The 27,011-nt window shown below is 41.7% G+C and overlaps 1 protein-coding gene across 4 annotated transcripts in view; it reads right to left on the bottom strand.

The window, feature by feature from the left end:
* The window catches only part of OCA2 (OCA2 melanosomal transmembrane protein), a 219,637-nt gene that overhangs the window by 169,384 nt on the left and 23,242 nt on the right, over window positions 1–27,011 (bottom strand). The window contains exon 2 of one of the 4 annotated variants that reach the window (XM_069769977.1): window positions 16,655–16,944. In XM_069769977.1, the coding sequence (XP_069626078.1) occupies window positions 16,655–16,923 (269 nt within the window). In that variant the 5' untranslated portion in view covers window positions 16,924–16,944. Of the gene's footprint in view, window positions 1–8,347; window positions 8,523–16,654; window positions 17,491–27,011 lie in introns of those variants that run through there. The other 3 variants (XM_069769978.1, XM_069769980.1, XM_069769981.1) reach the window with 3 other exon arrangements.

Here is a 27,011-nt window from a genome sequence, read left to right as displayed (position 1 = left end):
TTCTACATTCTTACAGGCTAAAGCCTGATTTCAGAAGCATCATCTTCCCTGAATAGACAACATTTATACAAATCATATATACTGAACTAAAAAAAGGAAAGAAAACCCCACACCAGTTTTTGGCTGGAGTTGAAACACATTCTTCCACCAAATTTGGTATTTGTCAGTTTCCGATAAAGTCCACTTTTGGACAACGGTGACATGGTACAAACCGTGCTGACCAACATCATAGCATTCAGCTTTTAAACCTTCACTGTGTATTAAGCAGCTGTATACATATATTCATCAACATTATGATATATATGTCGCCACACAGAGACACAACCCTCCGTCATGTTTCCTCCTCGGTGGTAGCACGTCATGGGGGAACTGTTATAACTACCCATCACAAGTGAAGTATGGCCAACTGATACACTAAGAGTCAAGGGAAGGATCAAAGACTCCAGAGCTCACATCTCTAAACAGGCTCCAGACATTTTCTGATGACTGCTTTATGTAGCTTCAACTAAATCAGCAAATAACCTCTAGACCCTTTAAAAGCATGCACCATTAAGATGTCAGAAAAATTTAGCAATGGAAGCATTACTTAATACAGACTCATTTTCTCTTTGACTTTCCTAATTTTCTATTAGACAGGACTGTACAGGATTCTCCAGAGGACTGTGGCGCTGGCACTACCTGACAGCAAGACACTGCACAAGGCGCAGCCAACTGGCAGGTTTCATATTGAGAAGCATCTGCCATGCCAAGACCCCAGGCAAGTAAAGAACATGCTTAAGAAAGATGTAGAGAAATGTGTGCTGAGCTTTTCCAAGATGGACATGGTTCCTTATATAGAGCACACAGAATGTGCTTGCTTCATTCACTTCTGCTGGATTCGGAGAGTGAACATGTCCTGCAAGAGCATGTGGTAGTGGTCTCTTCTTCATTTGCACAATATTCTGCTATTTTAAGAAGTAGGGCAATTTCAAGTTCAGAAATAGCTTGGAAAATAGAGTGCTGCTTGTGTTTCCTTCTTTTTTTAAATCAAATCAGGGTTTGTAGGGTTATTGTACTTTCCTGAAAAATGAAATTTTCAGATACCTCCAGGACTTGGTAGCTCCTTTTCCTCAAGTCTTTGGCAGCCTCTGTTAGGGGAAGTCTCCATCAAGAAGACATCAGAACATGGTTTACAGACCAGGACCTCACTGCAGTAGGTGAAGCTAAAAGAAAGTACTTAATCCTTAAGCTGCCCTGAAGGTCCTCTGACTCTACCTAAGAGGACTAAGGTGCTCTCCACACATTTTCCGCTCCCATATCAGGGCAGCACGAGGTCTGGCTGCCCTGTGGGAGGGAGCCAGGAGCAGAGGGTGGCCGTGGGTCTGGCAGAGCCATGAGCTCTGCAACTAGGGCCTGTCCCACAGCAGCCAGCAAGGGAGCAGGGACGGGATGGGGACAGGGACCCGGGCCAGCCCAGATTTAATGACTATCCAGCAGGACCACAGTGACAGAGCAGGTCCAAAAAGCCTACCCTTTGAAGGACTGAGAAGCTGCACTGAAAAGGCATAGCTGCTGTTCGCTCCTCTCCATTTTCTGCTTCAGCAAAGAAAATTGGAAAGCTACAGAGAGAGCATATGAAAACTACAGACAGTCTGAAGGAGAAAATACATTTCAGGAACAGGTGCTGCCAAAACAGTTTAGCTGTTGGCGACTGCCAGCAAGCTGCAAATTTGATATAGGCAGCAGTATCCAGTATTGGTAGTGGTCCAAATTCCAAAACACCAGTTTCTCTATGGATTACGCAGATAACCTGTTAAGAGGTATTATTCTCAAATGCTGCAGGGCATACTTAAAAATGAATCTGCTATAAGGAAGCAATTTATCAGCAACATTTTAAGCACGGCTGCACTTGTAATACTTTAACATATTCTGCAAGCTTGGCTTTTAAATGCCAGCATTTCTCTTTGGCATTCACAATGGGCTTTTAGCTTGACCAGCTCTGATGCTAACTGAATTTATGACAAATAAAGTGGGGTTCACACTTTATTTTGTAGTCTGTGAGGCTACTCCAAGAATCTCAAAAGTTAAGGAAGTGGTCACAACGATGTTTTAACTTTATATCTGACCAGACTCTCTCAAAGATGCAATATGTGGCACTTGGATGATGGAAACATGAACAGAAGGATAGGTCTGAGAAACAACTCAATGATGTGACCATCTCTATAGAAGGTTATTCTTCAAGTACTGCAGTGATATGATGTTGTAGTCTCAAATGTTTGGGGGAACATATGTTGAAGTATGAAGATTCACTTTCAGACTAGCTGAATTTAAGGATGATACAAGAAAAGGAAGCACTGTTAGAAGACCATTGACCACTTCCCAGATGAGGGAACGCTTTCCTACACAATGGTGAGATGGGATTATTTTGATACAATTTTCCTTAATCCAAGCAATGTACTGACAAGCTGTCACACATAATTATGCTTCTGGCCTTGCATAGTCTTATAATATACTCTTATATCACTCACCCCTGTTTTGGAGATTGAAAAGAGTAATTAGTGAGCTATACTTAAAGATGAAGTCATGAAGAAATTATTTTTCTTCTTTTTTAAACATTTATTTAAAAACTGTAGTTCCATGTGTTTCATTCCAAGAATTTGGAGATAACATTATTCATACCTGCAACTTTTAGAGAAAAAAGGTAATTTTGTCACTAAAAACAAAGTGTGTCCCTTGCTTAGAGTTCAAAAGAAAGCCAGACAGAAGTACAAAAAAGCTCATTAACAAGATGAAAAAATGTGTCTAATTCCTGTGCCTGGAGAGGTATTACAGTGAGGAAGTGAAGGCAAGCAACAGGCCACTGCACAGCTTAAAAAATTCAGGTTGTCATCAAATCAAGCTTTGTTTTAAAAAAACACATGATGGATCCCAACTATTGTAAGCTTGCTGGGACTTGTATTTTGTCCTTTGATCACAGTAAAATGAAACAAGGCAAGTTCAACAGTCCTCATATCTGGCAAATAGTCAGGTTCTCATAAGGTATTACAATATAACTAAGACAACTTATGTGGCCTTTATGTGGATCCTAACCTCAGTGGACTGGACTCAGCAAAAATCCTAAAATTTGCTCCAAATTTAGGGCATAAGATACAGTACTCGGAGTAGACAGAGAACAGCAGTAAAATTTTAAGATAAATAATATGTAGGGGGAGATATAGCTATCATATATTGAAATAACACTATGAAGTTGATAAAATAATGGGGTTTTTTTCACTACAGTGGAAGTCCTTCCATTATTTTTTTTAATTATAATGGAGATACTAAGAATTCCTTTCCAGGTTCTGGCTGAGCACAGGACACTGAGATTATTCATGTAACTTTTGCCATCTAAAAGTCTGGTCTAGGATAGTTACAGTCACTGGTGAGAGAGACCTTTTCAAATCATTTTCATCCTCCCCATCTCCCATGTTGACTATACAAGGAACCTGGAGAATTAACTCTGAGATAACAGAAAGATTTCTTCACTAAATAATGTATAAGCCCCACACAAACAATGTCTATATTACAGGGTACCAAAAAGTACTTTTTTCATGTACTTTTTATTTGCTCTTAGATTAAATCTCTTTTTTGTACAGAAGACTTTTTACCAAAAAAGTTATTCAGTGTTGATTAGGAATACAAAGAACTATCAACAAGTCCTTCCAAACATGATTTCCCCATAACTTCCTAACAAGTAATTTCCAGTACAGAGTAAATGCACATCACTGGTCGTGGCATTCCACCTCGAGTTATATCAGAGTCAAAAATTTTTAGAGCACTGACAATCCCAGAGGAACAAATTAAAGAAGCCAAACAGAATAAAAAGGTAGCTGATAATAATACAATATTTGCTTTTACATTTGGAGAATATTCAGTGAAACCATTCAAAAATAAATGCATTTTTATCTCACAAAGATGGTGCTCTTCCTTGCAATAGCCCTTCACTAAGATCACTGTAATATGCTAACATTTGCAGTTTACAAGCCTCAGGAAACTCATTCCACAGCGTTGGGTTCTGTTTTGCTACCAGACATCTTTTTCTGCCTTGAAAGGCCCCAGATATCTATAGGTACCTCAAGGCCACAGTATCAGAGAAAGACCTATCTAATTTATGTTAACAAGAGGCTTTAAAACACAGATTTTTGATTCAGTGGCAATGGGAGATAAATTTGAAGCACAAGATCTGAGTCCATAAACACATTCAACTGAGACTCTTGAAGGGAAAAAACAAACAAACAAACAAGCAAACAAACAAACAAGGATTATGAATTATGCATTCCAAAGAAACTCTGAGAATTTCCTTGTCTCATGCAGAGTAACATCCAAATTATAATCGGCAAGTCTCCCCCAAAGTGGGGAAACAAACCACAAAAACAAAGAAAAATTATGTCATTTCAGCTTCCCTTCCTCCTGATTTAAGGTGTAATCCTTCTTCAGGTAAGAACGTACGCCTCCGCACTGAAAAGTCAAAAAAACAAAATCATGCCACTCAGGGCTCAGAAGGAAATTCCTTTTCCTACATGGCAGCTGGCTTTGTTCCGGCAACACAGTTTAACTATACATCATATTTCTTGATAGCAATGATGCATATCTTCCCTCTCAGTCACAGAGATGCCAGACTCTTTCCTCTCAGACACTGTGTTCCCTTTGGCCTTATACAGAGTGACACTTTGGTTACTCCATAGTCTCACAGAGGTGATTTCCTTCCATCTTGCTCCCGAAAGAATATATTCTTGATGAAAAGTGCCATAATATTTGCAATACAAGTTCTAAAATCCAGCACCATCCCAAAGCTAACTAAATCCTGGACACTGATCACCAAAAAAAAAGACAGGACTCTACTCAGTAGCCTTATGGACAATAAGTCTTCACATACACATGAAAATTTCTGGCCATCCAGACATGAGGTTACATAAATAAAACCTCATTCTGTGCTCCCAAAGAAAAAGAAAAGAGAAAAGCAAAAGTGTCGGTGCTGCTGATTTTGAAAAAATATAATTCTTCAGCAAGAGATTATCTGCAGAAAAGGGGAAACCCCATGCTGAGATGGCTGTCCATTGTCATCGGCTTCTTTCTGTCTTCTTCCCCTTATTAAAGCAGAAGGCTCCAAGCTGCTATTCAAAGAGACAGATGAAAAAAAACAGCAGGTCCTTACAAATGAACCCCATTAAAGAAGCAAGACAGATATGTCTGTCTCCAAAAGCAGAAGAATTGAGATGAAGGATCTGTTTCTGGTCCCACCCTGGAAGAAATGCTGGGGAACACAGTTAATTTAGACAAAGACAGAAAAAAGTTTGCAAGCGTTTTGCTTTTTCACGCAGATATAGTGCCTGAATAATCTATTCATTTTCAAACAAAAACACTTGTTAGCATTTTAAAAAGCATGAAAAAATCAGGCCTCTCATCAAAAAAAACCAAAGCTTGTCTTTTGCTATGTGTTGGACCAGACAGTTACACAGATATTTGATTATAAACTCAAACGGATCAAAAAGGTTTAGTGCTCTTGAATCAACAGCGCATCCGCATAAGAGAAGCTTGAAACCACACATCAGATGCCTGAATGTAAGATAAAGTATAGTACTAACAAAACACAGCTTCTCACATATCTCTTTTGAATAAAACAACTCCAGAAACTGTTGCCAAGATAAACAGCCGCTGCACTAACAAGTGGTTTTTTAATACAGTCTGCACAGGCAGTTTGCAAAAAGAAATTATCTGTAGAGTATGACATAGCAGGAAAACTGAAGGCTACTCTGACAACATGGAAATGCAAAGGAAAAAGGTAAGTGGATACTCCAGGCAGCAAAGCAATAAACAAAGTAACAAAAAAGAGAAAAAAAGAGAGCAAGACACTAAAATGCCCATAACTAGACATTGTTCTTAAAAGTTAATGTAGAGGTAGCTCTTCTGCACCTCAGGAATCAACACAGAATAATGGTTGTTCTTCTAGACAAAAATAACAGCTTTAAAGCCCAAATAATGGAATCACATTGGAGTCACGGCACTTAGATGTAGGTTACAATTGCAAAGAAATGTTTTAAAAACCAACAAACAAACATACGTATGTTTCTGAGAAGCAGAAGTCCATATCACATTGTCATAGAGAAAAAAAAATGTTTTGTACTATTTTAAGGTTATGCAATGTTAAAGTTAATCAGAATAGTGGAAGAACTAAAGCTATGGGAATTATCTCCTCCAGAAGCACTAGGAAAAAGCGTGGGCTGGAGAGAAAAAATATCACGACACATGGCAGAGCTGAAAGAACAGATCTGAACTTAGGACAAAAGCATATAGACATATTAAATTTTAAAAGGGCCATTGGTTTAGAAAGGAAGGATGGACTCCATCGACATTTGTTCTTCATTGCAAGAGGTATGGTTAGAGTCTCAATTCTGCAGTGTTATTCCAGTTTATATATTAATTTATTTTCGTCAACAACCAAACGCTTGTAACCTCAATAGGACAAGTATGCTCCTACTTGCAACTTTCTTGTTAATGAAGACTAAATGCGATGTAGACTGTGATACCATGAAGACCTCATCCCTGATGAGATACATATGCAGCATGGGTAGGATCATGATGATAAATTCTGTATACAAGTAAATAAATTCCATTACATATAAGGAAGCTGGTGTCTATGCTTAATTTTGATGCTCTCAAAGCATTATATATATGACCTAAATTTCCCCAGATTCATACAGTGGTTAACAAGTATGAAGAGCCAGAACTCTTTTCTCCATCCTGTCTGCTTGAGCCTAAAACATTTGCTGGATGGATATCTCAAGAAGATTAAATGATCAGTCCTACTCTAAACTGTAAATAAATTGGTACATTTGTGTACCAAAGTGCTTTTGATGTGGAGTTCTTGTGTGTTCTACCTTACAAACATCAGATTTCCAAATGAGGGAAAGCATGACAGGTCTAATGACATCAGTGGAGCTCTTTCATCTTTTGTTGACAGACCTATAGTTTCAAAACTATGATTAGCATCATACCCATACATACAAATCCTTATGGCAATCTATCATTCTTTTCTGCCAAGGACAGTCTGTCTTCTGTCAAAATAAGTTCATTGGAATATTTCTGTCCCTATAATCCTCTTCAATACTGTTACACAACTATGAACAGGTTTGTAATGGGTGCTTCTTGCCGTTTTATTTGTGGTTAAAAACAATAGTTTTCCACGCACTGATGTTCAGAATTTTTACTCTGAAACATCACTATTCCTTACAGTTCTAGCTCATTTTATTTTTGGGCACAGACTATAATATGCCAAGTAGATGTGAGCCAAAAACAATATCTAAAATGCACAAATTCCTTTGCGCCACTTCTGTGTAGAGCATTTGCTGGAAAGCACTGGGAGGCACAACATACAGCACACAGAGCAGCTCGGCAAAGAAGCCACGTGCTGCCCATGGATGAAACAGAATTGTATATTTATATAGTATTATGACATAGCCCTGCTGTTTTAGCTTACACAATTAAAGACATATCAGAGAAAACAGAAGTGCATTCCTTGTTACCCTCCATTCTGGGTTTACTCTTCCTTTTGTCAGACAGATTCACTAAATTCAGGTTCATGCTTTTCACTATAAGAGATTTACATGATGAACCAGCTGTCAATAGACTCTTAAAGAGGATTGCAGCTCACATGTCATTGACATGGCTGAGGAGGTAGAGTTGCTCCTATCACTCGTAGAAAGATTAGAGACAAAAGAATATTTGAAGCTGCTTTTACTCTTTTATTTTCTCAGCAGCAGAGAAAATAAATTACATAAGACCACAACAGGGGGTAGAAAGGCACTGCAAAATATTTACCTACCCTATTCAAGGAAGTATTGTATTAATCCAGGATGAGACTTCTTGCAATAAATTCATCAATAGCATAGCGCTTCCTCCTCAAACAGCAAGTCCAATGCCCTGCCAGACATACCAGTTCAATGTAACTGCCAGCATGGCCATCTGAGAAAAATGCTTTCATACTCCACCATTGCCAGAGCTTCACTACAGGCAAGGGACTCCTTACAGAAACTCTGCTCAAGGATACCAGGGAGTGAATGGCAGATGGACTGTGTTTACTGTCCTTACTGACTAGCACAGAAAAGGGAGTAGCTCAGAAAGTGTGAGCAAAACCTTCAGCCTTTTGCAGCTGCTTCTGAATGATGCTAATTCACAGACGTACTGATTCAGTATCTTCTGCTGCACTTCTGAAAACTGTGAGTTGCTGTAACTGCCAATCTGTTTTCTATTTCACCCTGCCCAAAAGAAATCATATAAAAATGTGCAAGGGGGAAAAAAACAAACCCAAGTGCATTACTTCTGAACCTACCCAGTTCTGACAGACCTGGTTCCAGTTCACTGTGCTGTCCTTGACTTAGCTCCAGCCTGCTGGGCACAGAGCTCTGCGTGGTCTCTGACTTCTGCTGGTCCATTAGCACAATTATTGCAGGTTGCCCCTGCAGTCCCATTAGTACCTATCAAGCAGAGAATTGCTTGCTTGGTCACTGTCTGTAAGCATTTTGGTGACTCATTTATCAGCTTTTGCTGTATTTCAGAGAGTTAATCACTTGAGCTCCTTACAAATAGCAGGTTTTAAAAAAAGCCATATGATTTGCCAGACTACAGACTGTGACCCTGTTTTTTTTTTTAATTCACTGGCTAATTTCTTCCATCTGCATTAATCTATTTTTCCATCAACTACATTCAATTTAACATGAACTTCAGTTCTAAAATGTATGACTGCCACTATCCTGGAAATTTTTGCTGTGGCTGAGGAATGATTTCCAATGCTAACACAAGAGGACAATCCACTCCAATGCTAATTAATTCTAGTGGGAGAGACATTTAAAGTGTTGGGCAGACTGAAACACATCTCTGTCACCAAGCAGAACTATGCTCTAAAACATGTGCTCCTAACAGTAGTAAGCTATGAAAAAAAAAAGGGGGGGGGAGAAGAAGGAAAGGTTTCTTTCTGTACCCCTTGCAGGGTGGGATTGATTTTTTTTTTGAGGGATCATGGCCTTTCATGTTTTTATCTTGTTAACAGGTCTTATTTTTGTTTGGAATATCAAACTGTAAGGGTAAGCAAGGAATGCCATTAACTTGGCTGCCTTGCTTTAAGGTTTGGGACTGACAGTTACATGCTCTTTTGCTAATTGCAGCTTTGAGTGGAGTTAGAATTTTTTATCATAACTGAGGACTGATTGCATCAGACTCTAGCTTACAAGCACAGCATTAACTTGCTTTTATCTAATTCACTCCATAGCTCACTACACCCCACTCTCACTCTGTATTTCACACTATTTCAGCTTCACCCAGTGTCCCTCTGTAGCCTCATGGAAGGGTTTCCATTCATCCTTCTCACTGTTCCTACTGTCTCTGTGCTTTATTGATATCTCTCCTCCCAGATGCTTCTCCTTCTACCTGCGTCTCAGAGTCCTCTCGGCTCCCTCCATGCTCGGCAGCAGCTCTCCAGCAGCCTGGGCAGAGACTGAGGCAGTATTTTGCAGCAAATGCTCAGTATGAACTAAGCTACCCAAGCTCTCACCTGACTACCCTGACTACTAGGAAAGGCAGTAGCCTGCAAACCCTTCCTCTCTTCCTCCTTCAGGCCCTTATATTTTCAACAAAATAATAGTCACTGGAAGAGGAAGCAACAGGAGGAGATAAACAAACCAATGCTGATTATCAAGAAATTTACTTAGAATACCTGAGTTATAGTTGCTGTTTCAGTTGATGTTTCATTATTTATTTAGAGTGGTAAATTGAAAGAGAAAAAAAATATAAAAAAAGAATGCCTTGGAGGCTGGTGGCCCATACACTTAAGAGTTAGGAGGTGTGTGTTTACTATCCCTCAGAGCAGAGTGGAGATCATACATCCACTTCCTACAGGACATTTACAGTAAGGGAGCCCCACTGGCATTACTTCTTTTATGACTGGACCTTGATACCAAGCTGCCCTTGTCCTGGGCTCTCTCCTCCTACACCCTGCAAAGTTCATGGGCTCCTGCCCTACCTCAGGCTCACTGAGGTGCAAGCCTTAAAGCTAAGTGGTCTAAACTTACTGTCAAACATCAGATTCCTCTCCATGACTCCCTTTCTCCACTATTTTTGGCTGCACATTCAGGTTTTGCCTTGCTCTATCCTTCAACCTCAGGGCCTGAGCCCATGGAAAAGTTGCCATGTTATCATGCAGACCATTTGCCGCCCAACAGCAGCACCGCAGTGCCTGCCTATCCGCACGTCCACCTGATGCAGTGACACATGAAAGGGCCATGGATTTCCAATGCTTCATTTTCCTTCTCCCCAGTCACTGTCAGCAAAGGCTCAACTGTTCTTCCCCCATAAAGCCTTTGCACACCTACGTGGCAGAAAACTGGGGACAAAACTGAATTCTTATTAATTAGTATAATTTGACCACCTGCTAGTGCAAAGTTCTGATTCCCACAAATTTTTTAGTATGTCAGAGCTGCCACCTGCACACAGGCACATCAGCCAGGAACAAAGCACACAGAACAGTTTTTCAAAGAAAAAGTTTAATTGAGGGATACTGAGTGACTGAGTTATTTGCTTCATCTTACATGGATAGCTAGTCCTCACAACAGCTATTTAGGCCCCATGCATGCCCTCTTCTCAACTGTGACTGCCCCTGTGCAACACATTTCTTTTCAAAGGCTGGCCGTCTGCTTGGCTTAACCGTTCGACCTTATAATGTAAAAAAAATCATTGCTAACATTAAAAGCCTTCCCCTGTTTAAACAGAGGTTTACGTGAGGAAACAGCTGTCCAGCCCCAAAGAGGATTGAAGCTTGTATGCCACTGGCATCTTTCCACAATTGGCATAAGAGGTCTAACGAAGACGAACCCCACATAACCATATTATTAACCATTAGGAAGAGAGCAGCTGCTTGCAAAATTCAACAGTTTTGTGGAATGTTACAGGGACTCAATTGAAACATTTAATCTTTGGAGGTTGTTACACTGCAAATTTTTCACTGAGTGCTGAGTTCAGTTTTTAGCCTGACAGCTGGAAAAGTGTGAAGCAGTTAATTAGTACCCCCTAATTCTTTCAACAGAGCACTTACTTTGAAAAAAAAATTAATAGTGGTGGATTTTTGTTTACCCAAATGTCCTGTCAGAATCAAAAAGCATTTGAGTGGCTACATGGGAGTGCTATGGTTTTAGTCTGCTGATGACAGAACAGAAATCATAGTACATGACCAATCTGAGATATTGTAAATCATTATGAGAAATAAGCACTGAGATGATGAATAGTACACAGCAACAGAGAAATTAAATAACTCTGAACATGGGGAAATTTATCATGAGTGAGGTCGGTTTCTGTATGTTTCATTAACGGCAAAACCTAAGTTAAAAATCAGTCTTTTGCTGAACACACCCTTTGTACTCAAATGAAGCCAAACATTCTCCCTAAGTTATGCCATATGGCCACATTTCTGTCTTCCTTCCGTTACCACTCCAAGATGCTTTCTTCCAGGAAATGGGGAACAGAACGTTAGAAGGGGGCAGCAGAACTTTCCAATAACTTATTTATTTGTCTATTGTGCATAATGTTGTCTTTCTGTTATACTTCCTACCATTCAAACTAAAGGTTTGCTAGAGCTGTGTATTGCTTCTTTTGGGTTTTTCAGGTTTTGAATGGTATTTTGTGATGTAGTAGGGGCAACAGCAGGGAGCTGCAATCCGAGCTAAGAGAGTCAGCAGTCCCATGCCCCTACACAGTTTGCTCATGACAAGCTGTGTTGCGGCCACATGCCTCCATGTTAGCAACAAATGCTTGGGAGAGTATATTCAAAACCAAATTAACCAAATTAAATCAATTAGTAAAGTCATTTCTTTAAAACTTCTTTAATATTTGTTCTCTGCAGTGTCATAGCATAAATAGCATTTAAAGATTGTCACAGGGAATCAAAACTCAGAAACATTCACTACAGATAAGAAATGGAAAGAAAGACAAAAGTGTCACCATTCAGGCAGCAAGCAAGATCACCAGAAGCCACACGAGAATGATGAATGTGACCGTTTGCTGTGAAGTCATCTATCTGTCCTGGACTCTTCTCTACTGTTTGTGTGATTGATATGAAATATCAGAATCCTTCCTACACAAACATGCAATTATGATGTGAAAATGACCACTTTCCCTGTTTCACTGTTGAACAGAAGATGATCCCATTTTATTCTAATAGCCAAAGATCAAAATTAGTCTTAGGACACACAAAAAATGTGTTTTGAATGTTTTTAAGTTTTTTTCCCTCAGTTTTTTTCCCCTGTCTGAAGAAGCTTTTAAATTGTCACATAAATTTTACTTATTTAGACAGTAACCATGTCTTCTTGACATCTAATTCTGTCTCATAAATGTCCTTTAAAAGTAGCAATACATCAACATAATTAAAAAATAAAAGTTGAGATTTATAATCCCTCACTGCTAAAGGCATAACTTCACTTTCATATTGACTTTTCACTCTACAATAGCTTATCGTCTCCTAGCTTCTCCAGCTAACAGGAAATACGATTGCAATCTTTCCATTGTATTGCTGCAAACTGAGAATTCAATAGGCATTTTTAACTCACTGACCTTCCCATTGCAAACCAATCTCCTTACTGATCGTGGGACCACAGATTCAGGGCAAAGAAAGAGTTGGATTTGGTTGATTGTTTTTACTTTTCCTTACGTAAGTGAGCATTACGTAAGTGAAACTGAGGGACAGGAGAAATGTTGAAAGAAATAGTTTTGCTTGATGAAACACAAATTCAAGCAGATTCAAAAAAAAAAAAAAAAAGAGATTATTTTTTGTTATCCCAGAGATTAATCTTCTTAATGAAGCACAAAGATTAAAGAAAAAAATTTCCAAGGACTATCATATTAAATGACCAGCAAATTCCAGGGCCAAATCCATCCAAATATAACTTCAGTGGAATAACGCTAGAGTTTGCTTTCATCACCTTGCTTTCACAGTCTAATTTCTCATTAAAAGTTCATGACATAATGAATGCACATCTTTTTTTTCTAAGAAGATAGTGTTATCATCTGACCACCTAAAGGAGGTACAACCAGCAATTACATCAAAGAAAGAAAGGCACCAAAAGGCACCAAAAGGCAATAAGAAATGAATGCCACAGGGTCTTGTTACTCTATTACTCCCCTCTTCCACCACCTTCCACCACTTTTCTATTCCAATGAATGCCCTTCTTTTTTCAGTAACATAGTTTTATATAGCAGCACAAAGTAATTGGTTACTGCAATTAATAATTACTATTCATCTCATTTCTGTAGATGGCCTTTGAGGCTCACTAACTCCTAAGCCAAAAACAGCTGACTTCACCCTCTTCCTGTGGATCACAAAGGAGGATTTCGGATTGGATTGATATAAAGCCATGCCGTTAGGCTTCTCCCATGGAAGTAGCACTGATGATGATGAGATCAAGGCAACCAAGGGGCCTTTTTTGTGGCCACATCCCATACGTGCAGAGACATGATGGAGGGAAGTAGCCTGTGCTTTTGGAGATGTCAGGGCTGACCTGAAGAGCATTGCACATGCTGCCACAGAGCAGTGTGAAATCTTACTGCAAGGTAAGGGGCTCAGGAAGGTGGCTTGGACTAACGTCTATCGACTGCAAAAGCCACTTTCATGTAACTGTAATGAAAAAGAGCCTGGTCAATCCATTGTTTAAAGGCTGAGCAGAATGAGATAAGTGCAAAATCAAAAACCAGACTGCACTACCATTTTCCAGTACTTTAAAACCTGTATTTCTGATAGACCAAACTACACCACAGTTCAGTGTAAATGTACACCGAGGCCAGGTGCATTCCCATTGAATGCCACTGGAGCCCATTCATAGTCCACTTCAGAGAGGCATGCCTGCATTTCCCACAGCGAGCAGGACTGAAGGAAATAAGTCACTCACAAGAAGGCGGACAGATTTATTTCAGGGGGAAGGATGCTCTGGAAAGACAAAGTCAGTGGAGTGACTGCTGTGGATGGTCCAGACCTCCTCACGCAGAGCCCAGGGAGCCTAAGGCAATGCCGTAAAAGCTGGAGTCAGAAGGTACTATTCTTCAGTATGCAAAGTAAATGAGAAGGCATTTTGACAGGCAGGCAGGCAGCCCGAGACAATATGCACACTGACCGCAAAATACCTGCAGGATTGTGCTGCAGACAAATGGAAACGTTCAGTCCAGAATAGGGTGGACATCTGTGTCCCCAGGAAAAGGGCCCCGCTTAACTCAAGAACACCTTCTTAAAGACAATTTTAGCAACCAAGATAAATCTCCTGTTCAGTTAAAAAGATTCTTTGGAAAGTCTTGTCTCAGCGTACATTTGAATAATTTAGAGAACATGGGAATCTTATCCCTGAAAGATAATTCACCAATTTAAGTTAAGTAGATGCATTAAAACAAACCATACAGACATGCCAATTTAGTGAACCTCTTTATGGAAAAAAAAAAAAAAAAAGATTTGGTCTCTTTTTTTAATTATTAGTAGTTTTCTTTGCAAGCAAAAGAACAATTTACAATAAAAGCTAATTCTCATTCTAATGAAACTAATCAAACAACTCGTGAGCCTGCAAAGGTTTATCCATGTTTTTATCTGCAGTCTGTTGAGTAGTCCCAATGATTTAAGGGTAATTATTCATACTAAAGGGGTCACACAGATCACATCGGTATTTAAACTGCACCTAATGTATGTTGGCTAAAATACATACTAAGAAGAGCCAGATAAGATTCGTCTCCTTGCAAAAAAAAAAAAAATCAATATTGGAGGAGCAAACGAGGTAAAGATCAACAAGGAGAAATTTCAGGAGATCCTTTCCTAAGCCCTCATATATTGCTATAGAAGATCAAATATACATTTGTCTGTAAGGGAGCATGGGGATGGCTCTTTAATTGTACATCTGTTCCTAAATCATGCACCGTGACTACAGCTTACTTAACAGGAAATCAATGTTATCAAAAGACCTGGAGCTACTGCCTATGCTTGCAGGAAGGTGGGGTCCTCCATGATTTAGTATTTTTCATCTCTGGCACCTGTGACCATCATTTCCAAATTATGGTTCATAGGTTCACAGTAAGTTCTGTATCACTGGTACAAAAATTCATATCACCCACTGGAAAATAACAGGAAGTAATTTAGCTAGAAGGGTGAGAGCTGGTCCATAAGAACACAATCATGGTTTTTTGCTCCTGTACAAGGATAGTTAACAAGACAGTAAATAGCAGTGGTAAACACACCTGTAGCAAGACATATATGTGAATTTGCAAAAGAAAAACGTTGTCACCAGGTACACCCAGTCCTTCCCTTCCCCTGCCTTCCTCCCATCCTCACATATGCATTGTGCTTACCGTGCTCTTTCAAAACATTTACTCACCCTCACCACATGCTGAACTGAAGAACTTTTACAAGATTTGATTCTGTCAGTAAAACTCTTAGTCAACACAACAAATCCTCAAATACTCCAAAAATCATTTCTAAAGGATTTATATGGCTTTTGTGGTCAAGCTGTCAATTTGATTATTCTTTTAATATTTGGAAAGCATAGCTATAATGATTTCCAAATCTCACTCAGACTGAAATACTTTCAGATGCACATAAAACATTGACTTGGTTTGCTGTAAACTTATAGGACACACTTACACTCTAGGTAAGTAAGGGGCACAGCAAAGCTCATCCAGCTAAGCCTGCCTCCCTCCTGCCCAGATCAGGGAACTTACCAAAATGTCCCAAACTTCCTTTCCTCCCAGTATAAGCAGATTTCCTTCTAACTAACCGAGCTGCAGGGGCACAAGACAGCCCTCAGCCCTGCTCAGCAACACAGGGATGTGACCAGCATGCCCAGAACTATGGGGAGCCCCCAAGACTGCACCTCCCACCTGACAGGAACAGCTGTGGAGAACCACATGAAGAGGAGGGAGGGAAGGAGAGAGAGAAATAAAAAGAAAATTCTGTTCTTTGGATGAAAAGTCTAGCTGGCTACAGGTAAGACCCAGGATTCTGCTCTGCCTTTTCTGGTTTAAAAAGCCACCTGCAATATTTTGGGGTCTATAAAATATTTCTGAACACTTATAAGTAGAATTGCTGATGTTGTATCTGTTGCAACAGGAAAGACTAGCACCCCTGCCCACAAACTTGCACCTTTCCTGATGAAGGAGAGGATACCCAAGGAGCACACACTCCTTATACACTTGACATGTGGTGTGTCAGCTGTCACAGTTGTGTTATTAGTGCCATTTTAATGTTCGCAGTCTCAGCCATAGTGATTCAGCTTATGGCTTTATGATGCATTTCTCTGAAAGAGGTGAGGGGTGGGACATGAAAACTGTTTTATCTCTGTGTGTTTTGTGACACCAAGTAGGGAAGAAAAGCCATGTGTCTGGTCTTGAAAACACAGTAAAATTGGCCCACGGGTGCTATTAAAGCTGAGATTAGTTCAGAAATCCAGTGATCCACACCCTCCCCCCCATGGCAATTAGGACTGTCCTGATGTCCCATTAAGCTTCCTGTTCTCTATGTGGGTGGGAGAAAAAATATTCATGTAATGAACGTACGTATCTGCTCTTCAAGGAAATAAAAATTAATTTGGATTAGGAGAAAAAATATTCTGTTTGTCCTTATTCTTACCTTCCCTGCATGGGGACAGGACTGAAATCTTTCCCCAGAGCAATGCAGCCATCCTCCCCTATTGCTGTTTTTTCACACAGGGTCTGTGGCTCTCCGAGATTCGCTACCATGCCATGATACTCTTTTAATAGCCGCAGCTCATTGCAACTTCTGGTCATGGGTTTGGCTGCCACCTTTGGAGATAAACTGGTTTGATGTAAAGATGTCTGATTCAGTTCCATCTCTTGTTGTCTAGAAATTGTACTGTCATTTTTGTTATCCAAGTACATCTGTCCCTGGGGGGTGGTCTCCTAAAGAAAGTGAAAACAAATATATTAGGACTAAATTGAATTGACTCAATGTTTGCTTCAGTATAAGCATGTTAAAAATGCCAAGCAGAAGATTTTTTGTGCATCTTTGGATATTTCTCTTGTTCGTTTATTTCCACCAGGAATAATTCCAGTGTTTTAAACATCTTTGCAACTTCAAAATTAGCCATTATAAGAAGCATTGAAATACATAAAGAGATGGGTCGTCTTCTTTTTCCATGTCTACTATGATTTTCTCCCACAAATTTCCCAGCAACTTGCACTGGCCTATCCCACAGAATAAGCCAAAACCATGTCCGCAGCAGAGGCACAGGAGCCACTGGTGTGAAACATCTTCCCAGCTTATAACAGCACTGCTTCACCATCATGACACCGATTTTCTCCGGCAGCGCCGCCGAAGCCACCGCTTTCCTCCCAGCCCTCGGGCTCCCTTGGAAAGCCCTGTCATGCTGAAGCTCTGCCACAGCTGATGGCCCCTCGTTAAGCAGAGCAGGTACTCAAGTTTTATGAAGACAACGTGCCATTTCAGCAGTTGCCAGAGGCATTTATGAAATGTGAATCAAACCTTGATGAAAATTAGGTTCTATTATATGATTATTAACAGTGATTATAATAAAACTTAGTGCATAATAGTCAAAAAGCTTTTATGCTCTTATCATTAAAATTCATCATGAAAAGTTATAAAAAACACTTCAGAATCCGACAAAGTGCACAAATCAGACACAAAGACTGAGTTAAAGATCAGCCTGTCTTAAATGCATGCTGTGGAGTTTAATCACGGGAATATTTCAGTGTAAAGTGCCAAAGCCACCGCAGAGGACAGCAACAGCTCAGGAAACAGGCCCGTCAGCCTCCGATATCCCTGCGGCAGGGGAGAGCAGCCTTGTCGGAGCACACACCTGCTCCTCCCTGCAGAGATCTCAGCACAGGACACCCAGGTAGACCTGCAGAGCTATGGGCAAAAATAGCACAGTAATAGGGAATAGGGTCTGCTTTGGTCCCAGTAGGAGAAATCACTAGAAACAGAAACAACAAAAAGCTAACGATGATTTTGTGCAGCTTTGAGCTCTCATGGCCTTGCAGGCTAGAAGGAAATAGAGGGTCCTGAGGAAAAAGACTGGACACACAAGTCACCACAAATGCAGGTCTTGGCTCCAAGCAAAGGCGTGCTTGCTAGCCAAATCTAAATCAGAATTTCCCCAGGTGGCATTTCCTTCCCCAGTCCTGCATTTCTTTTTCTTTCTATTCCCAGTGCCCTTAGTTCTCATATCCTGATCTTCTTCACCTGTCCTTACAAGCAGATTGACAAACTTGACTCTTCCCATCATTACACAATAGCTGGATGTATTGGTTTTATGTGGCAAGGTTTTGTTAGCGGGGGCGGGGTTACAGGGGCGGCTCCTGTCAGAAGCTGCTGGAAGCTTCCCCTGTGTTCGAGAGAGAGCGAGCCCATACCAGCCAGCTCTAAGACGGACCCGCCGCCGGCCAAGGCCGAGCCAATCAGTGATAGTGGTAACACTTCTGTGATAACATTTTTAAGAAGGAAAAAAAGTTGGGAGAGTGAGAAACAGCCGCTGGAGAGAGGAGTGAGAACACGTAAGAGAAACAAGCCTGCGGACACCAAGGTCAGTGAAGAAGGAGGGGGAGGAGATGCTCCAGGCGCCGGAGCGAAGATTCCCCTGCAGCCCGTGGGGAAGACCATGGTGAGGCAGGCTGTCCCCCTGCAGCCCAGGGAGGTCCACAGTGGAGCAGATCTCCACCTGCAGCCCGTGGAGGACCCCACGCCAGAGCAGGTGGGTTCCCGAAGGAGGCTGTGACCCCGTGGGAACCCTGCGCTGGAGCAGGCTCCTGGCAGGACCTGCGGATCTGTGGAGAGAGGAGCCCACGGAGCAGGTTTTCTGGCAGGACTTGTGACCCCGTGGGGGACCCGCGCTGGAGCAGTGTGCTCCTGAAGGACTGCACACCGTGGAAAGAACCCACGCTGGAGCAGTTCGTGAAGAACTGCAGCCCGTGGGAATGGCCCACGTTGGAGAAAGTTCGTGGAGGACTGTCTCCCGTGGGTGGGACCCCACGCTGGAGCAGGGGAAGAGTGTGATGAGCCCTCCCCCTGAGGAGGTGAAGCGGCAGAAAATAACGTGTGATGACCGTAAACCCCATCCCTGTCCCCCTTGTGCCGCTGGGGGGGCTTGGTGGAGAAATCCGGGAGTGAAGTTGTGCCCGGGAAGAAGGGAGGGGTGGAGGGAAGGTGTTCTGAGATTTCGTTTTATTTCTCATTTACCTTACTCTGGTTGATTTGTAATAAATTGAGCTAATTTTCCCTAAGCTGAGTCTGTTTTGCCCGTGACGGTAATTAGTGAATGATCTCTCCTGTCCTTATCTCAACCCACAAGCTTTTTGTTATATTTTTCTCTCCCCTGTCCAGCTGAGGATGGGGGAGTGATAGAACGGCTTTGGTGGGCACCTGGCGTCCAGCCAGGGTCAACCCATCACACTGGAGTACTGCATCCAGTCCTGGTCCCCACCATTCAAAAAAGATGCAGACAGACTGGAGGGAGTCTAAAGGAGAGCCACAAAAGTAATCGAAGGGTTGAAGAATCTGCCCTATGAGAAAAGGCTGAAGGAGTTACGTCTTTTCTCCCTGGGGAAGAGAAGGCTCAGGGGGACCTCACTGCAGTATTCCAGTACTTAAAGGGTGGCTACAAAGAGAGCAGGCTCTCTCTTCACAAGGAGCCACATGGAGAAGACAAGGGGCAATGGGTACAAGTTGCACAACGATAGGTTTCATCTCGATATAAGAAATAAATTTTTTATAGTGAGAGTCACTGGAACAACCTCCCCAGGGACATGGTAGAGTCCCCATCGCTGGAGGTTTTCAAGACATGACTGGACAGGGTGCCAGATAATCTCAACTAGGCTCCCTTTCCCACAAAAGGTTGCACCAGATCATCTTTCGAGGTCCCTTCCAACCTGAGCTGTTCTATGAGTCTATGAGTAGCAGCTTGGAAAACATCAACCTAAATAAGCCTTTGCTTACTTGTTCTTTCTTGGTTTTCTTGAAAGGAAGAAAAAAAGAAAAGGAAGGTAGAGAGATTGTGGTGAATTACTGAAAGAAAGAAGATGGCAGCTATTGGCTTCACAGGGCTCCCATTTTTAGACATGGCTGACATACATCAAAAAACACTGAAGACACTTCAATTTTCAATGGATAACACCTCTCCCCTAGATATTTCCATAGAGGGACAAGCCCTTTCATCACCTGGTGTAAGGAGCACAAGCATGGCTGATGTAACACCAAACACACTGTCATTGAGCTGGTCCAGGGCTTCTCCACGGCCTTGAAAGCACTGAATTTTGGTGATCCAAGGCAAAATCCTGAGCGAAAGTCCTGGAAAGCTAGGCTTGCCACTCCTGCACTGTGGGATCTGAGGCTGGAGGTGTTGGGAGGGCCAACGCACACGACACAGGGCCCACCACTGCCCCACCAACATCTTCTTGTCACCTCTGGTAGCCTGCTGCCCTACCAGGCAGCCAGGTTTGCCTGTTCTAAAATCCCAAACTGCCTTCCTTCCTAATAAATAACTTTGAAATGCGTATTTCCAACTCCGAGTGCAACAGATAATTGCTCTTGTCTTCAATCTCATTTTATATGTTTACATACTGGTTTTATTAAGACACTCTCTAAATCATAATTGAGATATCTGCTCATTTATTCCATTTTTCATGACATTTGGTTTGCCTGAGTGCCTGCTGTGAAAATACACAGATTTTTAAATGATATCAGGCTGTGGAAACATGAACAGTAAACCTACAGCAACTCAGGCTGTACTAGTTTTTAAAACATGAGAACCTGAATACAATCTCTAAAATTGATCCTGTCGCACCCCGAAAGTGGGAAATTTTTATTTTGAGGTGAGTAAGGACTAAATTAGCCAAGCTTTCATATGTACACAACATTAGCATGAAAGACATTTATTTTCAGAATTAACATCAGTGAAAAAATAAAAGGATGCCAAGGACAAGAAGCTTGAGAGAAAATACAATGCCTGGATACAAAACTATAAACCACATTATTGCACACACACAAAAGCTTTGCAAAAAAATAAAATAATACAGCATCATTTTGCCACAAGAGACAAGTTTGACTGTGATTACCTACGTAGCTAAAACATTGCTAAGGCAACTATCACCATGGTATCTAAGCTTCTAAGACATCGGTACATTTACCATTCAAGAAATTCTCAAATGATCACATTTCTCTCTAGTTACAGAACTTTTCTTCACTTTTATTCCTTTTTCTGATCTTGCAATGCCTCCATCAGGAATGGGACATAGGTGAGATGTTATGATGTGAAGGTGAGAAGAGATTTTAGCCAAGGGAAGTTCATTTTGGGTTCATCTCTCTGGAGCCATGTACCAGCAAGGGATTTTTAGCTGATTTTAGAATTTTAGAAATTGATCCAGCAACCACCATCTGGAGTTTAACTATAAAAGGGCTAATACAGTATTTAAGCCATGTTTCTTATCCCTTTTCATGCTTTCATCCCAGTACAAGCAGTTGAACATCCACTTTTAAAGTACTAGTACAGAATTCTTTTGTTTTCAACTTTTCAGGTGCTAATAAGATCAACAGGGTACGTTATTTTATTTAAGAGGCTTTGCGTAGCCTGCTTTTTGGTTGCAAAACAAAATGCTGGAGGCAAATGATGTAGCTGGTAATACATCATCATTTAAAACTTTATTCTCCTGGGTATCAATAAGCACAACATAGCATTTTTGCAATCAAAAAATGAAGCAGAATTTAATCTCAGGGGCCATGAGACTACGAAATATCACAACTGCTCCAGGTAATGCCCAGAAATAGCATGTTTCCTGTCTGGCACATCTTATTATCCATCAAAGCCTTTCTCCCACCAAGACTGGAAAAAAACATTACCTCTGCACTAAGTCACCTTCCCATTATCAGGCAGAAACCAAAATTCTAAAAAATAACTAGCTGAAGAGGGAGGGTGAGGTGCTGCTGAGGGGAGTGTGCCCGCATGTCTACCTTACCCAGAGGAAGGAGAACATGGCTCTTGAAGCAGCACTCACGCTCAGCCCCCAGAGCTTGCATCTGCCTGGGAGCCTCTCTCCCAAGGAAATTTCAAGCCAAATCTCACCTGCCTGGGAAGTGTCTTTATAGCATCTGAGACTAAATACACCTGTGTCCTGCTCCAACTGCTCTGTCAGCGTGCCCCTGTGCCAGGAGCACTGCAGAGGCCACACATTTGAGCTGCTGCGAGGAACCTCCTGCAGCCTCACACTGGCAGAGTATGCCAAGGCAGACGTGCCACCGAGGCACCTTTCTATATATGCACCTCCCTCCAGTGAGGAGTTTGGGCATGGCTGGTGACAGGGTGCCCGGAGGAAGTTCAGGGGATGGGCATGGTGCTGCTGCTGATGGTCATCATGGAGAGGGCTGCCCAGGGGACAGGCTTATTGTACAGAGGTGATTCAAACAGCTTAAGAGGGGAGACCATTTGCAGGCCACAAGACAAAAGAAAAGTAATGTTGTGAAGAAACCACTCGCAGGCCAGCAGACAAAAGAAAAAAAACCACAAACCTTTGTGTTATTTTCCTTTTTAAAGTGCAGCCCCACAGCCGGTTGCATCACTGCAACTCTCTGGGCAGCAAATCACAGCACAGGAGCAAAAGCACGGAGCCCAGGTGGGACCTCCTTGCAGAAAGCAGAAATATCGTCTAACTGCACCCCAAGAAAGCACAAAACCGTCAGGCTGCACTAAGTAAAGCTGCTGAGAAGTGAGTATGGCAAGTAAACACGACAGAGCAGATGCAAGAGAGAGAGAAAACAGTGTCGACACAATGTGGCGATGCTTTTTAAGACCATGCTGCCAGCAAAAGATGGAAGGAAGAGCCTGTCTTTCCTGGGTCGCCTCTCGCTGCCCGCACCCCGCAGGCATCCCGCATAGGCGGGCACAGGCTGACCCCTGCTGGCAGCCTCACCGCCGGCCACTAACGGCGTTTCCCCGGGAAAAAAAAAACCCAAACCAACCCGCTTAGAGAGTCCCGTTTTTAAAGCCGGGTGTCAGAGGAGAGTCCGCCAGCCCGGGAGCAAGCGCGTACAGTGTGCGGTACGGGGGGGGCTGGGGAGCTGCCCGGAGGGGGACCTGGCCATCACCGTGTCCCCCCGGCAGGTCCTGCTGCCGCATTCACCTACTTGTACGTGAATAAAACATCCGTAATTAATCAGCAGAAACTGTTTCTGCACACGCGGGAATGGTCAGATAGGGCAGTCCTTGGCGCACAGTTGCGCTAGGAAGTGGTTTGTATGTGTCTTAAGGTAATCAATACTAGTGGGTCGTGCACAGGCTACCGTGGTCGGGCAGGCTGGATTTTTAAGAATTTGCCAGAAAAAAACAGTTTAGGGAGTTCAACTGAAGGTGGCATTGACACAGAGACACTCGTCATCATCCAGGCAGTAAGTGATCATCCAGTTTGAGGATTCATTTCCCCATGTAAGCATTACCCTATGCAAAAGATCCCCATAAATTAGGACTTTTTTTAAAGAAAACACTCTGTCCCTGAATGTCGATGTGCCAATGACCTGCTCTGGCTCAGTGTTAAGTTTAAAGAGTTGGTTTGGGGAGCCTTTTAGAAGGCACCTTTGCTGAAGGAAGAATGTAAGTGAAGAGCTATCAGCTTAGTCATTAGGAGCAGACAGCACCGCAGGCACAACACAATCAAACAAGCCAGCTACCAAAAAAAAAAAAGAAATCCAGCTGAAACAGCCATTTCCTTTTTCCTTTCTTACTGCATCTGTCAAAGAGGTCAATACAAAGCCCATTCAAATGAACAGACAGACTTTTAAAGTGTCTCATCGGATACAGATAACTAAGCTGCAATACATTGTAAGGTTAGCCTCCCCCTTACCACCACCTTTACATTCTGGGTCCCTGTAGAGCCCATGGAGAGAGACAGGCACTGACCACCAGGCCCCCATCCCCCTCGTGCTGCAGTGGACCCCTGAGACAGGATTTCAGACCATGCTTTAGAAGTGCCTCTACCTCTCCCTGAGTACCAAGGGACCTAGGACTGAGGGAGATGCATGTTGTAAAGAGAACTCAGCTGCAGTGAGTTAATTTCCAGCAAATGCCACTAGCTTAACATCAGGGACTGGAGTCACTGGGAACATGAAGCCTGCAGCACCAAGTTATGGAGACCAACTCTGGGGACTGGTCATTTGAAGACTTAATGCTGTCACATCACTGAACCAGTGCATACACTGAACTAGATTTGTTGCTGGTAAGCTGAGCAAGTAAAGGGGGATGGAGAGTGAACGGCAATGTTAACACAACAAACCACGAAACAAGGTATTCAGCCAATGCTATTCAAGTGTGATAGTTGTGTCATCTGTGCACAGGGCCTGTGAGATACCCTCATTGGAACCAAAATCGTGCCCACATCTTGGACAAACAGGAGAGAAAAGCAGCTAAGTACTAAGCAGCTAAATACTATCTAAGTTTATGAGCCCAGAGATTCATGGGGCTGTGCTAGAACTAGGCTGTCTTAGAAGGAAAATGGTGTAACTTTGAAATAGACTTTTTTGGATTTAGGTCTTACTTTGGGAAAAAAAGAAAAAGACCCTAGAAGACATTTGCAAAATACAGCTGGAGACCATTCAGTGTGTGCAGCTTGCTCTGCTTAAAAGATGCTGAGAAACCAGGCAGGTATGAAAGGAAAAACAGTCTCCTTCCTGTCGTGACCCAAGTGTAAACCCAGAGAGGGGTTTTCTTCTCTCATTAAGCTGTGAGAGTTGCTTTTTATGTCATAAAGTTATTGTTTCTGCGTTCTCTTAAAAATGCGATCAACAAATGCCATGTCTCAAGAAAGCTAAATAGCCTGCTGAGATGCCCAAGGCCTTTCACGGCACCTCTGTGGAGGAACGTGAGATGATTCACACTGATGAGTAAAACTCCAGCTCTATAGCCTTGCTAGAGGACTTTCGAGAGCTTGGTACTTCTCTTTTGCACTTTCATAACCTATTGTTATGTGGTCAAGGGAAGACAAAGAGATTGCGCTTTCTCAGATCAAGTTGAAGAGCTTCTGTGGGTAACTGCTGAGGTCTCGAGGTAGAGACAGGCAAGAAACACCCAGCCCTGCAGCCCCTGCGAGGGTCTTGGGTCCCCCCAGCTGCTGTAAGTGAAGGCAGCACAGAGTGACAAGAACCCAGGCAGGAAAGGCTGTTAGGAAAGAGTATTCTGCAATCTTAAGTGTCTTCCAATAGGTCTTTATTGATTATTACAGATTGGTGATATTGTTATTTTTACTTTGGGTTCTTTATCCTTCAGACATGTCAGACTAAGCATATAGCAGTGCTCTATCCTGTTATTTGGTGCACATAAAGGAAGGGGTTGATTAGTTGAGACTATATTTTGAAATCATTAAAATAAGCCTGGTTAGTTTCAGCTCTGTTTCAGAAAAAAAGAAAACTCAGGTTGCCAAGTGGAAAAGGAATACCTATATCAGGGGTTGGTTTTTTATTAGTTTTATGCCCATACTCTACTAACAAATGTTACAAGTTCTTAACAAATTATTCTACAGACTTTCAAGCTGAACACCAACTCCCTAAAACAAAGTGTAGGAAAAAATGTATTATTGCCCCCTGAATGACATGTCTAGATGATTGTTATTCCCACAATGTCAATCGTTCTTATGTCTAACTTGATAAACTGCAGGTGCTTGAGACTGCTGCAGCAGCTAGAATACTGATACGCAATAAACGTTCATGTCACATCTCTCCTGTCCGCTGTTAGCCTAAATTTACTTCATAGAAAAGATGATGATAAGGAGTCTCTTTGCACAAAGGAATTAGAGCCTCCATATGCCTTGGCAGCTGTACCATGGAAAAAAGATAATACCAACAGGTGCAGAAGAGCAGAGTTCATGATATTGTTGGTTTCTCCCTTAATCCAAACACGCAACAAAGCAGAATAAAATAGGTCTTTTTCTTACAGGACCCAAGTGCAAAAAAAGGTAGCAGTGAGATAAATGTGCAGGTTTTAGCTGCTATCTTTGTCCTAGTATTATTAGACTTCAGTTTGGTTTGTGAAATGCCCTTTGGTACAGCAACTATTTCAACTGGCAAACAAAGCAGCATACTACATATGTCTATATTTTTCAAAATGAATGTAAAGTTTTCATAGCCTGCTAATATGGCTGGAATTTCTACTTCACTGCAGGCAAAAATAACTGCTACATGATTTGTTGACACTGGCGATAATACATCCAAGGTAATTAAAACAAAGAGGAGACACTAAGGGAGCTAGTTAAGTATTTTGTATAGATCCATTTCCATATTCAGTTCTCAAAAAAGTTGGATTTTTTGTTTACTTTTAAAAAATTATTTTTATTTATTTTAAAAATTGATTCCTTCCTGTACTAAATAGTTTCATGGCTAAATTCAGAAATTAATCATCACCACAGGACAAAACTATTTCCTGTTTTACAAAGCAATGAATGTAAAAACAATACTCTTCTGAGACAGTCATGACAAACAGCAAAGCATTCCAGGAGCCAGACAGTGACCCTGTAAATGGATGTAGCTGTACTGATTTCAGGCATTGTTAGTACTTATTCTTCTTTCCAGACAGCCGAAGGGATTTGATTCTGTTCCTATCGAAATTTTGCTTTGATTTTAGCTGGGACAGGGTCAGACTTGATTGAGCTAATAAGCCTCAGTTTGGATTAGAAATTTCAGTGCTATTCTAATAACCTGCTCTGGTATGAATTAAAAATTGACCAAGCCTACACTGAGTAAGCAAGTGTGAAAATGAAAACAGACATATTTAGAACTTTCTTTTTTGGATTTGGGCACTCTGTTAGGACCCTACTGCTCTACACAGCTTTTTACCTGCCTCATGTTGCGAATGAGCCTGCTTTTACATACATTCATATTTCTTAGATGCAAACAATCATGAACTAGAAGGAAACACAGCATCTTCAATGAAAACCGGTGTTTCTGTGCTGTTGATGGCACTGGTTCACGTTACAGT

Source organism: Haliaeetus albicilla, chromosome 25, assembly GCF_947461875.1.
Source record: "Haliaeetus albicilla chromosome 25, bHalAlb1.1, whole genome shotgun sequence".
Classification (NCBI taxonomy): domain Eukaryota; kingdom Metazoa; phylum Chordata; class Aves; order Accipitriformes; family Accipitridae; genus Haliaeetus; species Haliaeetus albicilla.
Note: the sequence above shows the minus strand (reverse complement) of the source record. Positions and strands in the feature narration are given on the sequence as shown.